Genomic DNA, 24,929 nt, shown 5'->3' with positions numbered 1-24,929 from the left:
ATATTTAAGAATGAAGATGGACTGTTTTAAAGGCCTACTATACATCTTTGTGTGGATATTTCTACTTTACTATTAACTGAGAACTGCCTGGATTCTCCTCATCCTGAAACAGTGGGGGCAAAGCACCTGCTGCTTGTTCTTCAAATACAAATTCTTTCCCACTCCCTGCCAGTTTAACAGCAACAAAAATCTGGCATTTTCTCACAGTGCGGGCTGCAAAGCGATCATTTCTAGCAAATGAGCATTCCAGATAAGGTTCAATGTAGCTAATGTACCTCATTAATATCATTTTTCTTAGCATGCCAATAAGTTAGACAGATGAGTAGTAAAAAGGTGGGCAGTCACTGGGGAAGTCTGTAGAGGTTAAGCACAGGAGCACTTGTTCAGGCTCGCCTGAGAAGCCTTTTTCTATGCAGAGTGTCATTTCCCCATTTACAGTTACTCAGCATTAAGCTTGTTCGCCACCAAGTGCCACCAATACTTTTAAAATTAATTATCAGATAGGTCCTGACTTTATGAACAGAAAGCCTACAACAATACTAGGTCAGACTAATGGTCTGTCTAGCCAAGTAGCTCATCTCAACCCTAATAAGTTACCAGACATCAGAGAGAGAAATATTATGGGACACAAAGCAGCCACAAAACAATCCTGTTGGTCATTTCCAGGAAGCATCCTGAAAAAGGCAAGTATCTTAAAGGCAGGTATCTTTTCACTTGGGACGTTCTTAAGCCAACACCACAAATCCAGCTTCACAGGCTGGACAGCCTGCAACTGTCCCACTGTTTTCTCCATCACTAACAGGAGGAAAGCCAAAAGGGGCTATAACCCCAAACTCAGTTGCACAGCCCAGCTGTGTTGCATGAGTACATCCAGTCCTGATTATAGTGCTATATGGGCACTCCATAAGCATCTACAGATTCGTGGACAATAGCATTGATATACCTGTTCATCCTGAGTTTGTGTCCGCCAGAAGACATTCTGATGCCCACGATCTTAGGAGGCATCTTAAAAACTGATAAATATAATGGAGGATAAGTCTTTCAGTGGTTATTCTGCTGTTTGTGACTGGAATTCCCTCCAGACCTACTGTCCATAGTGGCAGGTAAGGCTGTGGTGTGCTCACCATCCCAGCTGTAAATGGGTTTAAGAGATCGCCGGGCAGGCAAGTGACAGCACACAGCACACAGTCATGCATCTGACCGAAGACAGTGTACTGAGAGAGCTAGAAGCAAGACTAAGGCGAGCAAATAAGGCCTAGAACAGAACACAGGTAACCTGGAGAGTTGCTCCAGCATCGATCTGATCCCTGCAGAGGACTAAAATGGAGAAAGATGAAGAGGGTAACAAATGAGACTGGACCACTTCAGAATGCAAGTGAAGAGTTATACTGTAGTTTGGAATGCTCATTCAAGTAAAAATAGTCATCCATCTAGAGGTCTAGGCTGTATCTTTCTCCCCGCTGTGATTTACTATGCACAGGGAGCTGTTTATGAATATCCAAAAATGCTGCCTCCTGTATTCATTCTATAATGATACAATCCAGCATTTTAGCACCTCACTTTACCAACTCTGTTCTTGTTTGTACACCACCCTGATTCTGTGGATTGGGCAGCATATTAAATCTCTAAACAAACAAACAAACAAACAAATCCTTCTGCCAAATGAGAGAACAATTTATAATCTGAGTGTTAAATTACTCCATGTTGTGTGAAATGCATTCTAGCTGCATCCTTGCAAAAGTGGGTGGGAAGATGTACATTGCATTCATGCTATTACATCTAAGGGGGAAATACTGTTTAAGTTATGTTTTTACTACATTTTAATGGTGTTGACAGCCATTTTACTACATATTAGAGCTGTAGTTGCAAGGAGATGAGTCACAAGTGGCTCCTGTCCAGGATGTAGTGCCAAGCTGGCAGCAAGAAATGTGGCCAGGGCATTGCAACACAAAAGCTGAAGTATCACTTCCAGGTCAGGAATTCTAAATGTTGAATGGTCCCCAAATTTAGACAAAATCCTGTTGGTAGTTCTGCTTGGTAAGATGCTTATGAGGGTCTGAGGGGAAACTTTCATCCAAGCCAAGATTTTTTTAAAAAATCCCACTCCAATTGCAAATGAGCTGTCCCCCCACCCCCCAGAATAATTGTGTTTAACCATGCAATAAAGAACTTCACTATTGAAGGAAAAAATAGTTTACACTTTTAACTGGTCCCTATCAGACAAACAAGCTAGGTTTATTCTCCTGTCTAATGAATAGGTGCAATAAAATGTTTGTGTCGGACAGAAAATCACCATGGGCTTGCCCCTCGGTATGGCTGTGGGATTCAGAGCAATAAATACGTTTACAGGCCTGGGTTAAGGGATGAATGTTTGCTTGTTCTGCCTTCCAAAGGTATTTACAGAAGCCCAAAGAGCTCATGGTTGTTGTCCGCTCTGTAAAGAGATGATGACATCAAGAGGCCAAGTCACAAACATAAGTTTATAGAAGTTACACTTTACACCGGGATGGTGTGGGGGGGGGGGTTATCCGTTCAACATGATCTTCTGACCCCCCACAAGTTTACAGCCTTCCTCTCTCTCTGCTTTGTAGCACCTCTCCAGCCTGAAGTTAATGATTTCTCCACCGTTATCTGCCAAGAGTTCTTATCTCTGTTGCTGTCACTTTATAACAGGGTCCTCTTATCAACCTGCTCAGAGTCATGTGACCAGGCCAAGCCTATCCCAGATCCCGATTCTTCTGATTAGAGACCATCGTGAAATAGGATGGCTGGTTTACAGGGGGTCACTAATGCTGGAAAAAGTACAGAGTCCATTGAAAGACATGCCTGTTACTTTCTGAATTATTGGATTTTTTGTGTGTGTTGTTGATGGGCTGCTCCCTGACTTTCACTGAAGGTTACTGTAGCCTGTGTCCCAAGGCCAGAAAAGTTTACAAGCCTCACCTTTTGCTGTGCTCAATGCTGTATACCTGCAATCCAAGGGCACTATATATTTACGCCTAATTATGTCTTCTGGTTCGGATACCGGCAACACACAGGAATCTATAAAACATGGACTTATTCCAGGTGGTAAGTAAGAGTTTTTCTGACTGCTATGATCACAGTGTCCAATGGTATTAAATCTGAGACTTATCAGCCATTCCATATTGAAAAATCATCATTACGGGATCACTTAATAGTGTCTAATTTATGCTTCAAAATAATCTGGATCTACTAACTATATTTAATGTGCAAGGTAAACATGTTGATGATCAAATAAGCATATTTTCTTCCGATGTAATATATTTATTAAGGACATGATCAAGTCAATATTAGGCACTTTGAAGTCCCACTTATTTTATGAGAGTTCATGTGCTTCAGTCACTTTAATATAAATACATAGGACTTTAAAGGAATTAACTGTGGCTAGATCATGTCCTCAAAGAATGGTATCGTAATGATCAGTGGTGAAAACACCGAGAAAATTATACATTTTCTTGTATAATGATCTTGTTTAATGAAGTTGCTAAGCCAGTACTGAAATAAATAATAGTGATAAATAATAGTGAAATACTAGTTATGTAAAAATAAATTTAAACTCCCTTAGGCCTTTGGTGAGCTGCAGCTGACCAAACCGAAGAAATGTTTAAGTCGTGTGATCTTTTAAAGCACTATCAATATCAAATACACATATTTCATTTAGACACATGCAAAACTTAAGCTTTCAGATGATAAAAAATATTACCTGGGGATGAGAAGGAAGTTAAGACTGTGTTATATTACTTTAGTTTGGTATTTTGCATTAGCCAATCTATTAATTAATTATTGAAACCTTTTACTCCTGGGAATTATTTTGTCTTATTTCATGTACAGTTATGCCCTCGTATTAACACCTCACTCACCCATCAATTTAACAAAACCAAATACAACTTCTGTGTACTTTCAGTTGATCTTAAAAGTTTTAAATAGATGCAGATTACAGTTGGCATAGATATACCCTCAGGACTGGGGTGAAATGGGCATCATTCTCTCAAGTGTATCTTTTCCTTAACATGACATGCTGGATTAATAACATCCCATATCATGACTACTGCAATGTTTTTCAGCCTGTTATAACATTTCTTTCTTTTTGAAGTCAATGGCAGCACTTCCTATAATTTTAGTACATCAGTCGTTTATATACCATTGGAGGGAAAGGGGGTGGGAGATAACACATCAAGGAGGGGGCATTCCTTAACACTTTGGTATGTACACATTTATTTAACAGGTTTACATTCTGTCTCGTTGCAAGCAAGTACATGCAATTTGATACCAATTTAGAGACATGTTTTAAAATGCTGTGTATCTTACATACAAACATTCAAGATGTATGTACTTCTTCAACATAAAAAATAAGCATTCAGCCATTCAGAACGATATTTTCTGTTGTCTAAGGAAGATATCCATGTTTAAAATTAAAAGCAAATGGCTTATCTTAGTTGAGGAAGCACGGCTCCAAAGTTGTGATACTGATCTGATCCACCATGTTTTAACATTGTTGAGTGTCTAGCCTAGCTACCCTTGTTATGCCTTCTCTCCCAAGTTTTCTCCGCAAGTAGAGTTTTACTTTCACGTAGAGTTCTGTGGCTGATCTCTATGAAAATGAACAGCACTGAATTTTTTTCTTTACTGCCTCATCACAATGGCATGTATACACAGAGGATACTTTTCTATCCTACCAAGACTTTATTGCCAATAGCAGAATTATTTGAAAGAAGCAGATGTAAGCAGTTCAGGTATTATTTAAGATGTGTGCAGTCCAATCCTATGTCTGTTTAACCAGAAGTAAACCTACTGAGTTCAAGAGAGCTTCTTCTGAGTACACATGCTTAGGACTGGGCTGCATGGTGTTTTATGGGGAAAGATTACCAAAAAAGATTATAAAACAGAGTATTGCTCTATGGTATGTACTGTGATGCAATTTGCATACACTAATATGAGTAGAGGACTGATGATCATATACTATTTGCAAATCAGTGTTTTGTAATGACTTTTGCAAATCCTGATTGTCACTTTCCTAGGTAATTGCAATTTTGTCTCTATGTGGCAGTGAAATAGCTGAACTTCAGAGCATGTTTGGTTGTAAAGAGAGGTGTTTTTTGGTTAGCTTTTGAAAACACAGATTATTTTAAATGGCTTGGGTATTGTGCATAATGTGTGAGCTTGAGCACTATCTTTACAAATGGGTGGGGGATGTATTGGGGGGGAGATTATATTATGAACTCAGCGAACAGCATAAAGCAAACAACAAAAATAGTTGAGTGCTTTTAGATAGGTGGGTGGGAGACAGAAAAAAATGGAAAAAATGGAAACTTCGACTTTTTGAGGGAGGCGGGTATTAAACTATAAGTTCCATCATTCATATAGCATCCCTGAATCACTGATTTTCTATGACCACAATGACAGAAAGTAAAAGAAAAGGTGTAGAAACAAATCATGGGGGATGATTTTGATCTCAGGAAAAAGCCATACACTGCCATTACTTTGCAATTATTTTGACCCAACAATGTGCTCGGTGCTGTACAAATAATGGTTGATCAAATCCCTGCAGATATTCTTAATGTAGGTTGAGCATTTTGTGTGGAACTACAGCTTGTGCTCATGGCAGAGCCCTAAATTAATAATAATAATAAATTTGATTTCTATACCACCCTTCCAAAAATGGCTCAGGGTGGTTTACACAGAGAATAACAAACAAATAAGATGGAACCCTGTCCTCAAAGGGCTCAAAATCTAAAAAGAAACTTAAGATAGATATCAGCAACAGTCACCTGAGGTACTGTGCTGGGGCTGGATAGGGCCAGTTACTTTTCCCCCTGCTAAATAAAGAGAATCACCACATTAAAAGGTGCCTCTTTGCCAAGTTAGCAGGGGTCAATGACATAAGAGCCTGGCTGGATCAGTCCAAAGGTCCATCTAATCCCACATTCCACTTCTAATTGTAGAATACTGCCATTAGGCTCTGGAAAGTTTATAATTGGAGTCTGCAGGCAACAGCTCTTACAGCTGTTTGTCCCCAGCATCTGGTGTTAAACAGGATACTGCTTAAGAACATGGAGGATCCATTTAACTATCATAGCAGGTAGGTCTGTCACTGGTGGTCTTCCATTTATTTGTGCAATCTTGTTTAAAGCCACCACCATATCTCATGTCAGAGATTTCCACAAGTTAATTACATATTGTGTGAAGAAAGGCTTTTGGTCTCTCCTGAGGTTGTTCACTAATAAAAGGGAGCCACCAAGATATGAATCTAGGGTAAGAGAGTAATAAAACTAGTCTACCCCAGGGAAAATCCCTACAAAATCTGAATGACCTGGACCCAACACATCTTTCAAAATGCCTCTCCTCATACGACCACTGCTATTCATTGAGAACTGATAGGGAGAACGAGTTTGTGTCTAGGCCAGCTGGAAGGTTTGCTTGGCAGAGACATGAGCTAGTAATGCCCTCTCGGTGGCAATGCCTGCCCTTCTCAGATTCCTTCCTTACAAGATCTGATTCTGTTTAGAACAGTTGGGGGGATGGGGCTGTGAGCTAGATATTTGGCATCTTGATATGGCCATTTTGCTGCTGCTTTCTGACTTGGTGTCATTTCATGGATTCTTATCTCTGTTTTAGCCGTGTTTTTGTGATGTTGTTGTATATCGCCTGAGGCAGATTTTTAGCCTGGAAGACATCTGATAAATTTTTAAATAAACAATCCATATACGAATCCTGTGAGGTTTTCTGTGTGTTATTTGGCTTTGTAGCTTGGCCATTCTGAGGCAGCTTTGCTATGCATATTCTTTGCTCTTCAGATACCAGTATCATGGTATAATTTGGTTCCTACAGCTCCTATTTGGGACACTCTGGGCAACTGTGGTGTGATCAGTTAGGAGCCTTTGAATATGTTGGGTCTTGTCTTGATGCAGCAGTTTGTGGGCCCAAACAGATCACTCATTTTTTAATTTTTACTTCTCTTTGTTCATATGCTGCCTTTTGAAACTCACTTCTCAAAGCAATTTGGAATGTATTCAGTAATTATATAATTTTGTCCGACAAAATGACAGCTGTGCTGTTGATGCATTGAAACTGAGAGCTGGGTTTTATTGAGAAGCAAGGCCTGCCTGAACAAACTCCCACTGCTCTCACTGGGTGGGTTCAGATGCCACGTGAAACCTCTGTTAACAATGAGCTTTGCACAATGTCCCTCAGACTTGGGAGCACACGCTTCCCCCCTCCCACATGATCATCTACTTTCTTTCTAGGTTAGGAGAAACCAAGTTTAGTCATGATGCCTAAACCCACCAAGAAGGTCTTGGCTTCTTGCTTCAGAGAACCGAAGACCTGAACCCAGGGGTTGAAGGGAGTTTCAGATCTCAGGTTCTCTAATGCCGATAGGTCAGAATCAAGCTGAAACTGGTGGGTTCAAATGTCACAACCAATCTTAGCTTATCCTAATCTAGAAAGGAAGTAGACACTTGCACAGGGATGGGAGGGGGAGCACACACTCCTGAGGCTGAGGGACATCACAAGGAGCTGAGCATTAACTGGGTTTCCACATGATATCTGAACCCACCTATTGTGAGACTTGGAAACTGAAGCTGGGCCGGAGAATAACCAATGTAAATATGAAAATTAAATTAACTTATTTCTTGATTTCTTATTTTATCACTTGCTAACTCTCTTAGTTGAACAACAAACTCCAAATGGTGACATCTGATTCAGTACATTTATCCATTTATATTTATCAAATTCCTAGTTACCAACTGGAGTTTGAAAGCATATTTAAAGTACCTATATAAAATCACTCTCCAGGTGGTTTTTCCTCACCCCTTATAAAATCACAAGTTTCCTGATAATATAATGTTTAGGAGTTTGGTATGTTTGTCGAAAGGGGTAAAACAAGCCACTAACTTGACAAACTGGCTTGGGTGGGAAGCAAAAACAAGTCACTCATCACTTCTAGCTATGACATTCCACAGCTTGTATAACATTTATTGCCAGACCCAGCTAATACTAATGCTGGTCTGAAGCATCAGTTTCTAATAGAGAGCTCTGTACAATGGATGTGTTTGTACCAATCTCACCAAAACCCAGCAGGTGAGAACTAGTGTGGTATAGTAATTGTGAAATGGGAATTTAGATTGTAAGCTCCTTGGGACATGAAGCTTTCTATTCATTCAATTATATTTATATCCCACTTTTCTCCCAAACAGAATTCAAGGAGGCTGTTTTGCTTATCTGACTCCATAAAGCAAGCCATGAACACTGATGGCTTATATAAAAGAATATTAATGATAACAGAAGTTCCTCTAGACTAAGCCATACATCCACCTTGTAGCCTTAAGTCACTTTCTGTAAGCCTTGACTCCCGCATCTGCAATACAGGGGTAATAATACTAACCTAACTTACAAATTTGTTGTAAGGATTTGTGGCTGACATCCTGACTACTGTGTAGCCCAAAGAAACATGCATGCAGCAGCATGGGCAATAGTGTGGATATTTGCATGCGGGGAGAGATTTTTGCCAATCTTGTCTTCCTCCAGAAGCACTCTGTACAACCCACAAATGTTTAACTGATGATGTAGAGTCCAGGGGAATGAGAGGTCAGCAAAAACAGCCCCCCCCCCCGCTCATGTGCAAGTGCCCACGCTGTTAATGTGGGAATGCTGCACACCTTTGGCTGTATGCGCACAACATTAGGCAGGATGTCACTGTCAGCCAGTGAGTTCTAATATATTTTATTTTATTTTTATTTATTGTTGCATGTATATACCGCCTTTCGATAAAAGACAACCCCAAGGCAGTTGAGTTGTTTGATCACTCAGATGCACTTACCTGTATATGGATGCTTAGTTTCCTTAGTTTACTTCTATATAAAGTTCAGCACTTCATTTCTCTTTGGTTTACACTCCCATAAGTGAGGAATGATTAGTGAGGAATGAGTCAGAAAAGCAACATTGCTTTGCTTTTCCTCCATACAGAAAAGTATTATGCCTATTCCAGGTATCCCTAATAATGTTACCTTTGTCTTCCTGGTAATACAATCCCAGCCAATTGGGAATCATGTCATGAACATGATGACATCATGACCCTATGTAGCCAATCCGATTTGGCTACATTAGAGCATCTTACACACAAAAATCAGTGAGGGCAATATTTCCTGACTTCCTGCTTTCATTCTGAATGGTGGATGCAAAAGTAAGAAAGATGTTACCTTTGAGAGGCTTCGCCAACAATATCAACCCAAATCAGAAGTACTTAAATTCATCTCCAGAGCCATTTTCACAGTCTCTTTCAAGTATAAATGCAGATAAACAATAAACTGCTGCTGAATCTTCCAGCAGTATCTTAACACGATATTATCATTAGTAAAAGACAATAACACAGCCAACCAGAAATGTCTGTACACAGAAAACATATGTTTTGGGTGCATTGTATGGTTTCTTCCCATACCAGCATCAACCCATCCACTGAGCTGCTGATGCCAGTGAGAGAAGTAACATCATTGATTTCTCCTCTGACCCCTGCAGTTGCTCTTTACGGATGTTACTGCTGCAGCATAGGACTGGGCTGCCCCCAAAGAAGCTACCATGCTACACTGATGATGTTAGGTATTAAGTACATGCCTAGTGTAAATATCATGAGTGTACAGTGCAACATCCTATGTAGGCAGGGCCAGATTAAGCTAGTGCGGGGCCTGTTGCATATGTTATAAAGGGGCCCTAAAAAATTTTTAAATGCACATAAATATTAAAACAAACTAAATAATTTATTTTACTTTCATAGTAAAGTAATTCAATTTGTTCATTTGCTATATTTTGGAGTATGGGAGACCAAGCCACAAACTCACACTTACTACAACAGTGAACATTTGTATACCGTTTTTCAATCAAAATTCTCAAAGTGGTTTACATAGGAAAATAAAATGTGGATAGATGATTCTCTGTCTCCAAAGGGCTCACACTCTAAAAAGAAAGATGTGGTAGGTACCAGCAACAGCCACTGGACAAATGCTGTGCTGGGCCTTCTCTTAAAAGGCACATTTGGCAGGAAAGGGATATTTTATCTAATATAGACCCAAAAAAAAACACCAGATAAAGTTTTAACTTTAATTCCCAGTTGGAAGCCGGGCGTGCGGGGCCCTTGAAAAAGAGGGGCCCGTAGCAAATGCTACATTTGCTACTACGTTAATCCACCATAGTGTAGGATTGAAAATCATGCAAAATAGCACATACACTGAATGATTTAAAATATATGATTGTGTAGGCATCTGGTGGGCCACAGTGTAAAACAGGATGCTGGACTAGATAGGCCTTGGGCCTGATCCAGCAGGACAGTTCTTGTGTTCTTATGTTATGTGTATGCATATATTTTGGTTTTAAGTCCTGAATTTAGTCCCGATTAAGTTCCGATGACACATGCTTATTGGGGTACTGAATACAATGGCTATGCCAAATAGTGTCATGCAAATATTTCCGAGGCAAAAGATGGAGTCTGATGATCTTCTTGATCATCACTTGTTCAGCATCTGTTTGTTTCCCCAATGTGCTGCTTTAGCAATATTTTATTTGTATTTTTGTCTTCATCTTCCTAATAATTTAAACTTGGTCAATTTAGTATCACATTGTGAACATGATGCCATCTCAACATAACACATTCAATACAATCTGGCTACAGATTCACTATAACGTAGCTTCCTATGTTCCTATATGTTAAGACAGATGTTCCACGCAATCTTATTTGGACCTGTGTTCAACAGAGTTTACTACTCCCAGATAAAGTGTGAGTAGCCTTGCACCCTTAAACACTAAAATGCCTTCAGATTTGGCTATCTGGAACATTCACATTCAGGGGTGAGGATGTTCCAAACTGAATTGCAGTACCTGATTGAATAGGAGGTGCTGGTGTGGGCAGGTGCTGGTGTAGGAAGGCAACACCTGGGGACAGCTTAATACATCTGGCTGACTGTCACCTGCTGGAAGCAGGGTGCTGGACTCAATGAGTCCTTTGTCTGATCTAGCAGGGCTTTTTAATGTTCATATGTTTTTGGCCAAGTCATGAAAACAGGGGAAATACTGTTCAACCCACACTGATGTGGTTGCTCAGATTTTCAGTTGACATAATTTTGCAAGGCTCTGTGGAGAGAAAAGGTGTTTAAAAAAAAAAAAAAGATTTGTCAATCGGGAGGAAACTGCAGAGATTCAGAGGAGGTGGAGCCATTACAACATCTCTCTGGTTGATGGTCCCCTTTCGCAATACAAAGATAACCAATGATGAGTCCGATTTTTATGCCACGCCATATAAACGCGCCTTGCGCATTTCACTTTACGCCTTGTTTACCAGACATATGGGTGGTTCAATTTGAAGTAGAAAGGTTGGGTTTTGTTGTGTGTGGGGTTTTTTGTTTGTTTTTGTTTACAAATGTGCCGGGGGCGGAGCGAAAGTCTGGAAAGAAAAGGAAGAAGCCAGTTTGGGAAAGCGGTATATGTGAATGTGGGACATCAGAGCAGGCATGAGTGAAACGGCTTGAAGTTTCTCCGGGTTTCCTGCTTCGCCGCTTGCCACAAACTGTTTCCCAACCGGCTCCCAAGTGCGGCGATATATAAAAGGAGCGGCTGGTGGACTCTGGACGAGGCAGTGGAGAGCGGTGGCTCGTCCTCTCCCGCTGACGGAAGACACATTTGTCCAGGGTGTGTGTGTCAATGTGATCTTTGCATCTTCGTGGAAGTTCATCACAGGCAAACAGAGGAAGCGAGCCTGTCGCAATGCAAAAGTCTTCCCCCGTCCCCTTAAAGGGTTCTGTGGAAATCTACTAACACGCTGTTGTTGCTGGGTTAGAAGGAAGAGAGAAAAAAGGCGTACAGAGTCTCAAGTGATCCCCATAGATTTCAATAGAGTGGACTTCCAGCTAAACAGGTTGAAAGATCGGGATATCCTCGAGATTACCCTTCACGGTACTGTTTTGGTGGGGACTGGGGAGGAGTAAGGCTGCAATCCTAAGCCCACTTCTAATGGGAACATCTTCCGAGGGGGAAGCACGATTCATGGGACCCGATTGCGCATTTGAGTAAAATCACACCCATACACACATCATTAGCCATCTCTGTAGGTCTTTCAAGTGTCTAAAGCACTTTCGCTTTTACGGCTTTTTATGAGACACTTGTCAACACAGGTCGAGTCGAGACTGAGAAATAAGTAACAAGCACAAGGGGATGTGGTGAATCTGTGGGAAAGGAAGGACTGGACCTAGGACTTTTCGCTTCACCCAAATCGCTACCAGACTGGAACACACATAGGCATGCTACAGTTCTGACAGCGATCCTAAGCAGACTCTCTAGGAGGAAGCCCCTCACTAGGAAAGAGAGACGTATTTCTGAGTAAACGCGCTTAGGATTGCGCAGCGAGCATGTTTATTTGGAAATAAGCCCCGAGGAAATCAATGTGACTTCCCTCCGAGTTACTGTATTTTGAATGAAAGCTGCAATTCTATGCACATTTACCTGGAAGTAAGCCGTATTAAGTACAGTGAAACTCACTTCTGAGTAAACGCTGCAGGGCTTTCATTTGCTCCCCTTTGGTGAAATCTGTTACTAAGAATACCTAGTTTCTGTAAACACACACACACTTTTGCAAGATGCAGCTAGAGTCTCTGCCCCAAGGAGCTTACAATTGCGCAATGATATCCAATGAATACTTAGCAATAAGTACCACTATATTCCGTGAGGCTTACTCCTCGGTAAATGTGCGTACTAGCATTGATGCTTTAGGGTGTATTCCCGACGAATCTGAGTAGCTTTTAAGTCCAGGAGAAAGATGGAAGCATCTTAGGTTGCAATCGTAAACACGATTGCTAGGATGTTGAGCTTGATGGAATTTGAGCAAACTTGCTTAGGGCTGCGCTGTAACTCTCCTATTGAACTCAGTGAGCAACATTCAGATTAGTAGTTAGCCATGAAATCAACAGACAAGTAAGTCGTGATTAACTTCAGTGTCATTAATTTCAGTGGTGGTACTTAATCATGATTGGATGTTGTCCAGTGAAAATTGGCCACAGCTTTATGTGTTCAGCAGCCCTACTGAACTCAGGGGGTAATGCTTAGGGTCGTGCTGCTAAAGTGCTTCACTTTAGCAGAATTTTGCCCTAAATTTCGGGTGGGGATGCTTCTTCACGTTGGTTGAATCCTGGCCATGCAATACCACACGAAAGAGATTCCCCGCGCTGGGGAAAGCAAGCAAGACCAGAAAAGGTCCTGCTGGTTGGATTTTTTTTAATCTGTCTTTATCTGAAAGTAAGTGGACCCTAAGGGGGAGGAGAGCGAGATCTCGCCTCATTCCCACTAATGAAGGCTCCGGGAGCCTCTGCGAGCGATCGTTTTTGATAATTGTAAGCGTCAATCAAAAGCCCAAGTCAGGAGTAAACTAAGCAAAGCGAGAAGAGACGTCAGGTTCCAGAGGAAGGGAAAGAGAAGTTTGGAGGAGTTGGGGAAATCACGGGCGAGAGATTTGGAGGAAGGAGAATTGAAGAAGGTTGCTCAAAGCAATCGTAAATGTTAAAGCTCTCGATGAAATGAAAGGCAGCCCGGAGAGATCCCCGAGGTACCTTTTTCCTGAATGGCTATTTCGGAGAAACGGAACTGAGCACAGCGGCACGTCCTCAGCATCCCGCCCTCCAGCTCCGTCTGTGCGTGATGGAGATGCCTTCTCCCCCGAGAGTGGTGGTCCTGGAAAGCCAGATGAGCTCTGCATAGACAGGAAAGGGCCACGGAGTCCTTTCCCTGGGGGAAATCTTCTTTCCAGAGGCTTTTGGGGAAGGGGGGGCACATCATGTTTTTCACGCGTGAGAACCCTGAATGCAATCGAACACCGCAGGCAAAACTTTCACACACACCGTAGTTTTGCAATAGAGTCCGTTCACACGTCCAGCTAGAATCGAGTGGTTACATGCACGTCTGAAGCAGCGGGTGATCCGGCACTTTGACTCGGCAGTTCTATTCTTACAAAATTATATGCAGGGGCATAGCTGGGGGAGAGGTGGCTCGTGTTCACCCCTCTCTCTGGAGGCCCCTCAGAGTGAGGGAGAAAATGAAGAAACCAGGTAGGGGTGGAGCTGGGGGGGGGCCTCAGGAGCTAGGGGCCCGGGTTCTTGGAACCCTTTCGCTCAATTATAGCTACACCCCTGATTATAAGGCAGAGGGGCGTCTTTCAGCCCAGTCCTAGCCTTGTTTTCTCGGAAATGTCCCATGGGACAAGCAAGGAGATTTACGATGGAGGCAGGCTTAACTTCGGGGCGAGTCTCGCTGGGTTCTGTGGGACTTATTCCGAGATAAGCGTGTTCAGGGAGAGTTGCCGTGCGGAAAGCACCGAGGAAACCTCTGCTTGCGCGAGGCGGTTCTTTACTAGCAAAGCAGACGTCCTTCTTGTAGGAAAAACACAACTAAACAAACTGGAAGCTAACTCTTCCTATTTGCCTCACGGATCAATGCAGATGTACTCTGCCTCCCTCGAACCTTTCAGAGAGGGAGTAGCGTGTAGATAGTCGTATGTGCAAAAGATCAATTCTGCAAAAACAAAAAAGGGGATAGATAATACAGACAAGACCAGGGTTAGTTTTCTTTACTCTTTTTCCTAGTTTATCTTTGTTTCTCTACGTAGGAGATAGATAGATAGATAGATAGATAGATAGATAGATAGATAGATAGATAGATAGATAGATAGATCAACAAGACATTACACAGCTGTGTTTTGTCCACTGATCCACGCCAGGAATTGTTAGATGTGGATTGTTAGATGTGGGTGCTGAGAAGTGCTGACTGGTCCAGTCTGGCTTTTCCACATCTGTAGGATGATGCTCAAAAGTCTCCATGACTTCTCCTCGGGATCCTGCCTATAGAACCAAAGTAAAGTCTCTCTTACTCTTTTGCCCCCTGTCCTGCCCCCTCCCTCAGGGCAAGCGAGAGTGCCACTTCCTAAGAGGCCTTGCATCGGGATCATTCTCAAGAAGCAGAAATAGCTTTCTTTCTTTCTTTCTTTCTTTCTTTCTTTCTTTCTTTCTTTCTTTCTTTCTTTCTTTCTTTCACTTAGCAACTTAGCCAACAAACTGCAACCACTCCTCATGACTAGAAGCAGAAGGGAGAGAGGAGGGGCTCACTAATTTCTCAAGCAAAAATCTAGGGCTGAGTTCCTGGGGACGTTTCTATACGCACATTAATCTAATGTTGCGAGATCTGCTGTGGACCCGGCCATATGCCAGGCCTGCCTGCCTTTTCCTTGCTTTCTGACGGGAGGCTGCAATCCTATACACACTTATTGTGAGTAAGTTCAATTGCACTTAAAAAGATTTACTTCTGTGTATACACAAAGAAACTTGCGTCGGCAGGCTATACTGGAAAATAAGAGGAACTTGATCCACAGCCCAGGGGCGTAGCTAGCCGAGCGCTGCGATGTTCGCCCCTCGGAGTGAGGGAGTTAGTGAAGAAAATAGGGAGGGCTGAAGAGGGGGGGGGGCCTTCAGGAGCTGGGGGCCGGGTTCTTTGAACCCATTCTCTCAATTATGGTTACACCCCTGAAACCAGCCACTACTTAACCCAGCTAAGTCCCAGAGAAGTGGCTTAGAACAAATACTCAAGTCATTTTTGTAGGGCAAGCGTCTTTAGGACAAATGTCTTAACCGGTTTGTGGATCGGCTGTGCAGCTTCAGCACTCAAGTGAGAAACGAGTCTAATCGACGCCAAAGCAAAGCTCGGGAAAACCAGCTAGATAAAAGCCAGATCTCCAACGAAGACGCACTCTCCTCCACGTTGGAATAGCCAACGCGGATTGCCTTCGGGAAGAAACCGTGTTTTCGCACAGGCTCCCCAGACAGGCCATCGACAACCTCGCTGAGGCTGCTGGATCTTTGTCCTTATCTTTAGTGCCAATGCCACAAGCGAGTTACTAAAGCAGAATCGCTGATGTGTGCGGTAGCCGGAGGCGAAGCGCCTTTCCGGATTGCGGCCCTCAAGGAAGGGAACTTCGCGGGTCCTTCGGCTGCCTCGTTGCGCAGCTGGGGACGGGGTCGGGAAGAAAGGTTTTGCGGGAATGCGGAGCGGCTCCTGCACGAATTGGCCCTTTGAATTTGACCCTGGAGGAGTCCCAGATCTGGGCGACTGGCGGGTCTGGCCTAACTTCCGTAGAAACAGAGGGAGAGAGGCTGGAGAGACTGAAAGAGAGAGAGAGAGAATTGGGATGTTTTAGGTTATGATTTCACTACTCTGGAGGAAAACTATAAAATGCCACAGAGCCCAGTCCCTTTCTTAAATTCTCCTTCTTGTCCATCAGCATCTGCCTTCCGGAGAGAATTACCTTTTCCTAAAAGCCCATCGAACTTTTAATAAAACTGAGGCTGAGGTCCTAACTAGTACTACTGCGTTCAGGTTCGGTCAGGTGGTGGTGGTTGTTTAAACCGCAGCTCTGGATTGCATTCATTTACACTGAGCAGCGGCCGGCCCAGCAAAGAATGAGTATATGGATCGATTGATTGGAACCACACAGCCCTGTAGATACGGTGTCCGGGGGCGTGTTGTCCAAATGGTGACATCGTAATAACTGAGCCGCTGGTTGAATGGAAGGAAGCCGCATTAACGTCGCTCCGCGGTTTTGCTAACTGAGGGACGCAATCCAAAAACAACGATGGTTTAAGGCGTTTAAGCCCATGCACAACGTGCTTAAATATCCTCCAATGGACTCAGTGAGACGTAAACGTCCTTCCCTTTGGCTGGATCATGCTCGAGATGGTGTGTGTGTGTGTGGGGGGGGGATATTCTCTATTATCTTTATTAGCTTCTTTTCAGTCTTGGCTTGCTAGAACGCAGGAAGCTAGAAGAGTACAATCCACGAGGACCGATCTCTTCTCAGTTTGCCTCCTTGGTCTGATTCCATGCTGGAAACTTCAAGAGCGGGAAGGAAGCGAGAGAGAAAAAAACTGTTGACAAACTATGCTTGCTTTGCAGCACGAGGGGACAGAAGGGCGACAGCGTCCTCCGCGATCTAGAACTGCCACGTGCAACAGAGTTGCCACCCAGAAGCGACAGGAGAGGCGAGCGGAGAGGCGGGTGGGCGGGCGGCGCGCGCGCGCGTGTGAGGTACTTCCATTGGAGAGAATTCAGTTTCACGCACACAAGGGCCACCTTGAGCAGTATGCCACAGACAGACAAGCTGATTCTGTGCACAGACACCACCAGACACACATCCTCGATGCATGCACTCTGTTCGCTGCGGCGTCGACCTCGGGGAGGGGTACATTACTTTTATTCCAGGGGGACAATCAGGCGGGTCGCTTGCTGCTGTCTCCGGCAGCTCCTCTGAGGAATGCAGCTCGGCGGCCCTCTCTGCCCGCTTACGTAGAACGAAGTCCCAGTCCGCGCAATGGAATTGGGGCTTGCGCGCCGGATTGCGGCCCTGCGGCCCAATCCTGAGCAGCAAGTTGACTGGGACTTCGGGCTGTGATGTACTCCCAGACCCAACTCCCTGATAGCCGAGACCAGTCGATGCAATCACAGCTCCCGCTTGGTAGAACCACCCGCGGGGGAAAACGTTAGCCCACGGGAGGAGGAGTCGCTTCAGAGGAATCAGGGCAGAGAAAGGGCTCTGCCTTTGGGGTCAGCGTGTGTCTCTCCCTTACCATGAAAGAGTGGGAAGAGTAACTCAAAGTCACAGCGCGCGCTTCTGCTTCGCTGCAAAGATTGGCAAAGGCAACCGCCCGCCAGACCTCGACTCCGCCAGCCCCCCCCCCCCCCGCCCCGCGTTACCTTTTTAACTGGGGAGGAGAATGAATGTCGGGCTGGGTTAACAACCTTACCGGGATGGAGATGGAGGATGCAGAAGAGGAGGAGGTGGGCTGGGATTGCTGATTGGGCTGCTTCCTCATTGGCTGCCCAGGCAGTATCGCCCCCCTTCCTCCCCCCCCCCACTTTTCACACACACGCTCACATTCACACGCTAGCCCCAAGCCCCTCTCCCTCCTTCAGCTAGGAAGTGCACTTGTCTTGGTGCAAGCGGAGTTGGACATTTAACCAGAAGCAGACTGAATCCGGAGTAGGGAGGCTCGGAAGTTCGAGACTCTCTTCTTGCACTTGGGGCAGGCAGAGGCTGAAAGAGCCAGTGGCGGGCTGGGCTAGGCAGGACCGCGGACCCCACTCGCTCCTCGCCAACCCTGGTCGTGATCCGGGAGTAGCCAAGCGAGCGCTCCATTCCCCGCTGGGGATCGGGGCGCTCGCAGTGGCAGGAGGCTCCTCCCGGCGGGCTGCCGAGCTAGCCCCAGCGTCCGCCCGGCAGCAAGCGGGAAAGGGGGCAAGGAGGACGACTGAGAGCAGCCGCGGCAGCCGCTGATCGCCCTCCGTCCCTCCCTCCGCTCCCCGTCGCTTCTGACCCGCTGGCTTCAACTCCCCTTGTGCCGCTGCTGGCGTTCAGGTGCTGCCCTGCCGCCGCCGGACGGAGAAGGAGCGCCGCCCGGCCAGCGGCCGCCTTGTCATGCTGCCCAAAGTGGAGACGGAAGCCCTGGGACTCGCCCGATCGAATGGGGAACGGGGGCAGATGCCGGAAAACATGCAAGGTAAGAAGGGCCAGCCAGCAGGGCCGGGAAGGCAGGCAGGCAGCGGGGAAGCCCAGCCCAGCAGCCTCTCCCCCTGCGCGCCGGGAGGGCTCGCTGCAGTCCCCGCCGGCAACTTTGAGGCTGCCGGGCTCGGCCGAATTCGAAAGCGCCGCCGCTTTCTTCCCTCCTCGTCTGCGTCTCCAGCTCGCTCTGCGTCTGAAGGGAGCGATCCGCGGCGCGCTTCCCGGGACTGGGGTCCCACGTGGGACTGGCTTTACGCGGAGGACGAGCCTGCCGGGGCTCAGTTCCCCACTCGCTGTCCCTCTGCAGGGGTCAGCCCCTTTCCGAGGAGGCTGTGACAGGCGTAAGATCCGCAGGCAATCCTGGGCACCCTTGCTGGGGAATAACTTGTAAGCTCGCTGGTGCTCAGAGCTGCGATGCCCCTTCCTTCGGGAGCGACTGACTGCCCTGGAAGTCAGGTTGGACTGACTTGCAGATAAGCAGGTCGATGGTCGGGCTGCCCAAGGCGAGGACGTGGCCCCTTGACAGCGCAAGGGCGCGAGGAGCCGATCGATGGGGACTGAGGGTGAAATGCGTCGCGAAGGCTCGGCGTGCAAGAGTGAAATCGGATTGCTGTTGGTCTCGGGGCACAGCCCTCTCCGATGCTTGTTTACACGGAAGTTAGTGCCTCTCAGTTCAGTGGGTTTGCTCCTAAGTCGAGGAAAGCGCCGTCCGTCCGGAGAACATTTAACCTGGAAATGGCAGCTTAATCAAGGGGACATACCTCCAAACTAGTGTGTTTGAGACTAGTGTGTTTTTAGAATAAGTGTCCCCCACCCCTAATAAGGAAATAGGGACGCTTTTGTTGGGATTAGAAGAATGCCAACTTTTGAGTAACACCAACATCTTCCTCAGGAAGACTGTAAAACAGATTTATTTTCTTTCTTTCTTTCTTTCTTTCTTTCTTTCTTTCTTTCTTTCTTTCTTTCTTTCTCGGACAGAAAGAAAGACCAGTTTTCCCAGTCACCACTTTCTAATCAAGCTGGTCCAATACAAGAAATCGTCTTGTAGTTTTAGTAGGACAGGAGGTGGGGAGGACAGGGAGATTTGTAAGCTTCTACCCGGAAATCTCCTCATGCCTTCCTTGGAAAACAGCAGCCCAAAGGAAGTTGCTGGTACGCTGTCTAAACTTGAAAAGTCCCGCGCTTTGGAAAAAGAAGACAAAACGGCGTGTGTGGTGGTTTCTTCAGTTTAGGGAGATTCAGTGGCCGCACCAGGAAAAACCATGGGCGGGGGGCACAGAAGGGGCAAAGTGGATTTATGAATGGGCGAACTGTGTTCCACACATTAGATTCCTTAAACAGAAATGGATGGTGATGGGAGGCAAACCACTGATCTAGAGGGGGGCGCTTCCCCACCCATGCCCCCCCCCCGCCAGCCGCCCTTGCTTTAAACAGATTGGGAAGCTAGATCTTGCGAACGTAGAAACCGACGAGAAGGGCTAAGGCTGAACCGCTCTGAGGATCCAGATAGGATTTCTCCCCGCGCCCCACACCACTACACACACACACACACCGCTTTTCCAGGGCTGTGGATGAATGGTGCTAATCTGCAGACTGCAACTATGACAGAAAAACACCGGGCCTTTGAGGGGGCGGGCGGGGGGAGGATCAGAGAGGCCAAGGGCTGGAGGGAGGAGGACTAAAAGAAAGACCCTTCAGTGGGGCTGGATATCCCATACCCGTTTCCCAGAAGACCACCGAAGAGAATGTGCCGATTATTCTTAACAGTTGTTTGAATGGTGGCAGAGTCGCCAGCTAAAGTTGAAGTTGACAAGAGACGGCCCAAGAGCATCTCCTGGTCTCTCCTCTTAAGTGCCACAGATTTGCGGGGTGGTGGTGTTGTGCCTTATTTCCTCGCCCCTTTCCTGCCTTGCAGACTCCCCGCAGCAAGATTAGAAAGGTTCCATTTGCAATGGGCAGAAGACCCTCGGATCTGTGTCCCACCCACCCCGGCCACGCATCTTGCAGACTTCGGGGTAATACCTGCTGCTGGGCTAAAGGCCAGTCATCTCTGCATGCTATAGCCCGTGGCATAGACGGCAGCCCAACGGGCCCTGAGCTCAGGGAGCACAAGAAACACACTGAGTTTGTTTAGGCTGCTTGTGCGCTTGTTTGTAGTCGTGAACTGAAGTTGGCGGGCCAGAGGGCACCGCAAGAAACGGTCAGGGAGTTTGGCGCCCCTTTGACTCGAGGAAGTTGCCCAGGGCAAAACTGTCTCTCGGACCCCTAAAACTTTGCGGAACAACGGGCACACAAATGCCAGGGCTGCCCCAGGGGAGAAAACGAAGATCCAGGAGGCACGCAAGTTGGTTTTCAGAGAAATTGCTGCGGCCTGTTTGGGGGATGTCGGATGTGGATTCCCCCCCCCCTTGCTAGGAATCCCCAGTGCGATTTCCCAGCTGGCTTTCTCTAGTGTCCTCAACCAAAAGAGACGGGAGTGGGAGGAGGGGGGCGATCTCTGGGGAACTCAACTCCTGTCCCTTCTCTCCATGCACCTGGGTGATTCAACCGCGTGCGTCCGTGTATCTTTCTTCCCTGAAGAAATAGTCGGATTTAGCTGAGAATTCAGGAGGGGCGGTTTGAGAGGTGCTTTATTTTCTACCAAGAAAATCACATGGATAGACAAATCTAAGTGATCGCTAGGAGTCGACACCGACTGGAGGGCACAAACTTTCCTTTCTTTTTAGCAATCTGCACACTCCTCTCTTCAGCAGAACGTCCGATCACTTAAAATGCGGAAGTTACTCTGGTTTTAAGCGTATTTTCAGCCCGACCCAACCATATTCGCAGCCCGAGTTTAGGGCTAAGTTCTGAACATTGAGTCCAGTTAGGCTTACTCGCAGGTGAAGCACGCCTAACGTTGGAGCCTCAGTCAATGATCTCAGTGGGATTTTTTCCAAGGTGGATGAGTACCCTTTAGGCTGAAACTTTAGGCTGCGATCTTAATTAGGCTTATTTATCTTGAAGGCCTTGGGAAATCAGTGCCTCGGAGTTAACGTGTTTACAACGGTGGCTATGTCAAATCCTAGTCACACTGGCATGCTACTCCTAAACACATCGTTTCTCTTGGAGTTACTTTCCCAAGATAATTTGCTTACTTAGGAAAGTGTCCTACTCACGCCGAAGTCAGTGTAACACACTTCTCGGCATCTATGTTTGAGATGGAGAGGCAGGTGGGTCTTTCTTTCTGACGCCCTCGCGATCAGCTTGATCGCAGAGGGTTCAGGGGGATATTATCTGAAACCTGTTTGGAAGTCTAAATCGCCATAAACCATGCATGATTTGGACGTAGCTCTACCAAGAAACGATGTTGGGGGGCGGGGGGGACTGCTTTCGCTGACAGTCTCACGCAAGGCCTAAGTTAGAGGAAGTAACCTGACATTCTCTGCCTAACAGGATGTGTCCACCAGCTCAAAGTTGCTAGTGGAGCAACCATTAATGAAAGCGCCTCATCCCGGATCTGCCAGCAAGACAGGTCAAGGTAGTGCCAGGAAAACCCCTTGTGTAGTTCCCATGTGGAAGCTCCGTTCCTACCGGCAACAGGCGAAGTCAAATCCAGATCCATCCTTCTATGCATCCATCCATCCTGCCCTATTTTAGCTGAAACCATAAAGCAGTGAAGTATTGGGTGTGTGTGTGTGTGTGAAGAGATCAAGCCAGAAAATTTTGAGTTAGAAAACTGACTTTAGATGTCTTCTTTTTAGCAGTTTCCCTAACAATAAGGAAAAGCTGATGGGAGATACAGAATAGTTTTAGTTTCCCAAGTAGTTGTAGAATCTCCATCTGTTTTAGCATTACTCAACTGCAAAACAGTGTGGTGGTATAAGAAGCGGGTAAGGGGTGTGTGTGTGAGAGAGAGAGGGGTGGGTGAGTGGGTCCAACATCTCTAGGTAGATCCCCAAGCTCTATCCATTCATTCCCATTCCCGTAGTAAAAATCTCGAAGCAAAACAAGCTTATATAGTTTAAGGAATCTTCCTTTTGCCTCTTCTTAAGCAAATAATATTTGAAGTTATAGCACCGTTGACAACTATGGAAAGTTTTTCGCCCTCGCTCTCTGGCCATCTCTCTGAAAAGTGTGTGTGTGTGTGGGGGGGGGGGGTCTCTTTGGAGAGTTCCAGTGGCCCCAAGCTCTCAGGCGGTGTCTCCAGTCACATGCCTTGAAGTCCTTCTGAAGTTCCGAACCAGCTCAGCTTTTCGCGCCTTGTGAATTTCACTTCCCAAAGAGCGCGGCGGATACTGTACATTTCCTCCACAAAACACTTCCTAGCCCAGGCTTCTTGCTGGAGACGCCTCCCCACTCCCCCCCCCCGCCACACACACACAAAGCGCCTGCGATTCACACAACCCCTCTCGACTCGATCTCTGTTTGTCCTCCTCGGCAGCTCTGTTCTGAACCCACTTCTCGTGTCTCCTACTACTATAGGTCTCAGAGCTAGCAAAGCGGTTTGGATCTTGTTTAATTCATGGGCCCTCCTGTCACCTCCCTCCCCGCCTCCCGCCTCCATTTTCATATGTATTAAAACACCTTCGGGGGGCTCCAATAATTCTCTGGTGGTTAGTGGAGTCCTCAAGTAAATAGTGGGCTGAGCAAGCAGGAGGCAGAAAATGCACAGCTATGTGAACAGAAAAGTCGATCTGCTGACTGGTCTCTTTTTAGTGTGTGTGGGGGGGACCCATCTCTACCCCACCTCCCCACCCACCTTTGCAACGTCTCAGCCACCACCCCTCCATCGCCACCCGGCCTCAGCCTAACCTTTCCTCTGCCTTTTCTCTGTCCGAAGCTTGCTTTCTTTTGGCATAGACCGAGTTCCCTTCCAGAGATCAGCAACTTCTCGTCTTAGGTAGTCTGCCCTGCTGGGATTGTTTGGGGGAATCTCAGCCCAGCAGATCTTCCTGTTTATATGTTGCAGGCATCTTTTTCGGAGCCGGTGAAACACCCGATTCCCTCCCCCTCCCGGAAACTGGTGGTTCACTTGGTGAGACCCTCGCCTTAAAGCGCGCTGAGCTTTTCTCTTTGGGATAGTTCATAGTATAGTCAAGAGCGTGTCCTTAAAGCCCCGTCTACCAGCGAGAAATAAGGGGGGAAAGCTGTTTCTGAGGCGGAGTTTTGTTTCCTTGTTTTAGTTGCTGACGTTGGGAAGAATTTGGAAGCAAAGAATAATAATACCACACTTAGAAGGATCGGGATCGGATCCTTGCAGTCTCTTGAGTCTGGCCGATTTAGGCATATAAAGGAAGCGTTTGGTCAGAAGGACGAATTTAGACAAGTTTGGAGGATACGATTTACAGCCTTTTCTGAGGACAGTTTAAGAAATTGATTTCCAACTCATCAAGCATACTGGCTTTGTAGGTTTGAAATGGAGGTTAGGGAAATATTGAAAGGCAGCTGTTATAACAGAACTTTGGAAACTGAGACAAAAGTTACTTTCCCACTGACTCAGGAGATCTTTGCTTCTTAAGTGTTTCAGGTGAAATGTACGGGTTCTAATAACATTTTCAAATTTAAAAATAAGCTGATAAAAGTTGGGGGGGGATAACTTGGGAGCAATAAGTTAAGAAATCTAAGGCTACTGCCTTGTGGACATTTACTTGACAGTGTGTACCACAGAAATTGTTAGTACACACACAGAGGATCAAAATGGAAATAAAACAACTTGGGTAATGAAACTGTTGATTTTTTTAAAAGGTAAATAGAGTGAATTAATTTTGAAAGTTGAGGTTGTAGGGTGGCTAGTGGACTTTATTCTTCTAAATTAAAGAACATGTGCTTGGGTCACTTAAAACACACACCACTATTGGTGTTGCTGTCGGTTAAAAAATAACAAGACTTCCAGTTTGAGTTTTTAAAGGGGAAGCAATGATAACCGTAGATGGGGAATTGTTTCCCTGGCTCAGAAGTAGTGAATAAAAACTGAAATGTTTTGAACAATTTACATAGATTCTCATGGGATGTTGGTTTCCCCCCTATTTTTGCAGTGTCTCAGTTTAAAATGGTGAATTACTCATATGATGAAGATCTTGAAGAACTGTGTCCAGTATGTGGAGATAAAGTCTCTGGGTATCACTATGGACTCCTCACCTGTGAAAGCTGCAAGGTTTTGTATAATATATTTTATGGTCCAGGGTGGGGGAGGGGGCTGAAAACTGTGTAAATAAAAATGCTTGGTTTGTGATTCTTTTTATGGGGAGGAAATATTGTGCATGTATGGGAAGTCCCTTCTTGAAAGACAGAAGTTTTGTAAAGAACAGGGAATCTCTCTCTTTTAGCCAACAGAAAGAAAACTCACAGGGTG

At 45.7% G+C, this 24,929-nt stretch overlaps 1 protein-coding gene across 3 annotated transcripts in view; it reads left to right on the top strand.

Annotated features, from left to right (window-relative positions):
- Nucleotides 1–7,520: 7,520 nt before the first annotated feature.
- Nucleotides 7,521–24,929, top strand: part of NR5A2 (nuclear receptor subfamily 5 group A member 2) — a 159,480-nt gene continuing 142,071 nt past the window's right edge. For 2 of the 3 annotated variants that reach the window (XM_053248337.1, XM_053248339.1), the window contains exons 1-2: nt 18,013–18,593; nt 24,613–24,731. In XM_053248337.1, the coding sequence (XP_053104312.1) occupies nt 18,512–18,593; nt 24,613–24,731 (201 nt within the window). In that variant the 5' untranslated portion in view covers nt 18,013–18,511. Of the gene's footprint in view, nt 7,623–18,012; nt 18,594–24,612; nt 24,732–24,929 lie in introns of those variants that run through there. The other variant, XM_053248338.1, reaches the window with a different exon arrangement.

Source organism: Hemicordylus capensis, chromosome 4 (assembly GCF_027244095.1).
Source record: "Hemicordylus capensis ecotype Gifberg chromosome 4, rHemCap1.1.pri, whole genome shotgun sequence".
In the NCBI taxonomy this organism is placed as follows: Eukaryota; Metazoa; Chordata; class Lepidosauria; order Squamata; family Cordylidae; genus Hemicordylus; species Hemicordylus capensis.
This window is presented reverse-complemented; position numbering and strand designations above follow the sequence as displayed.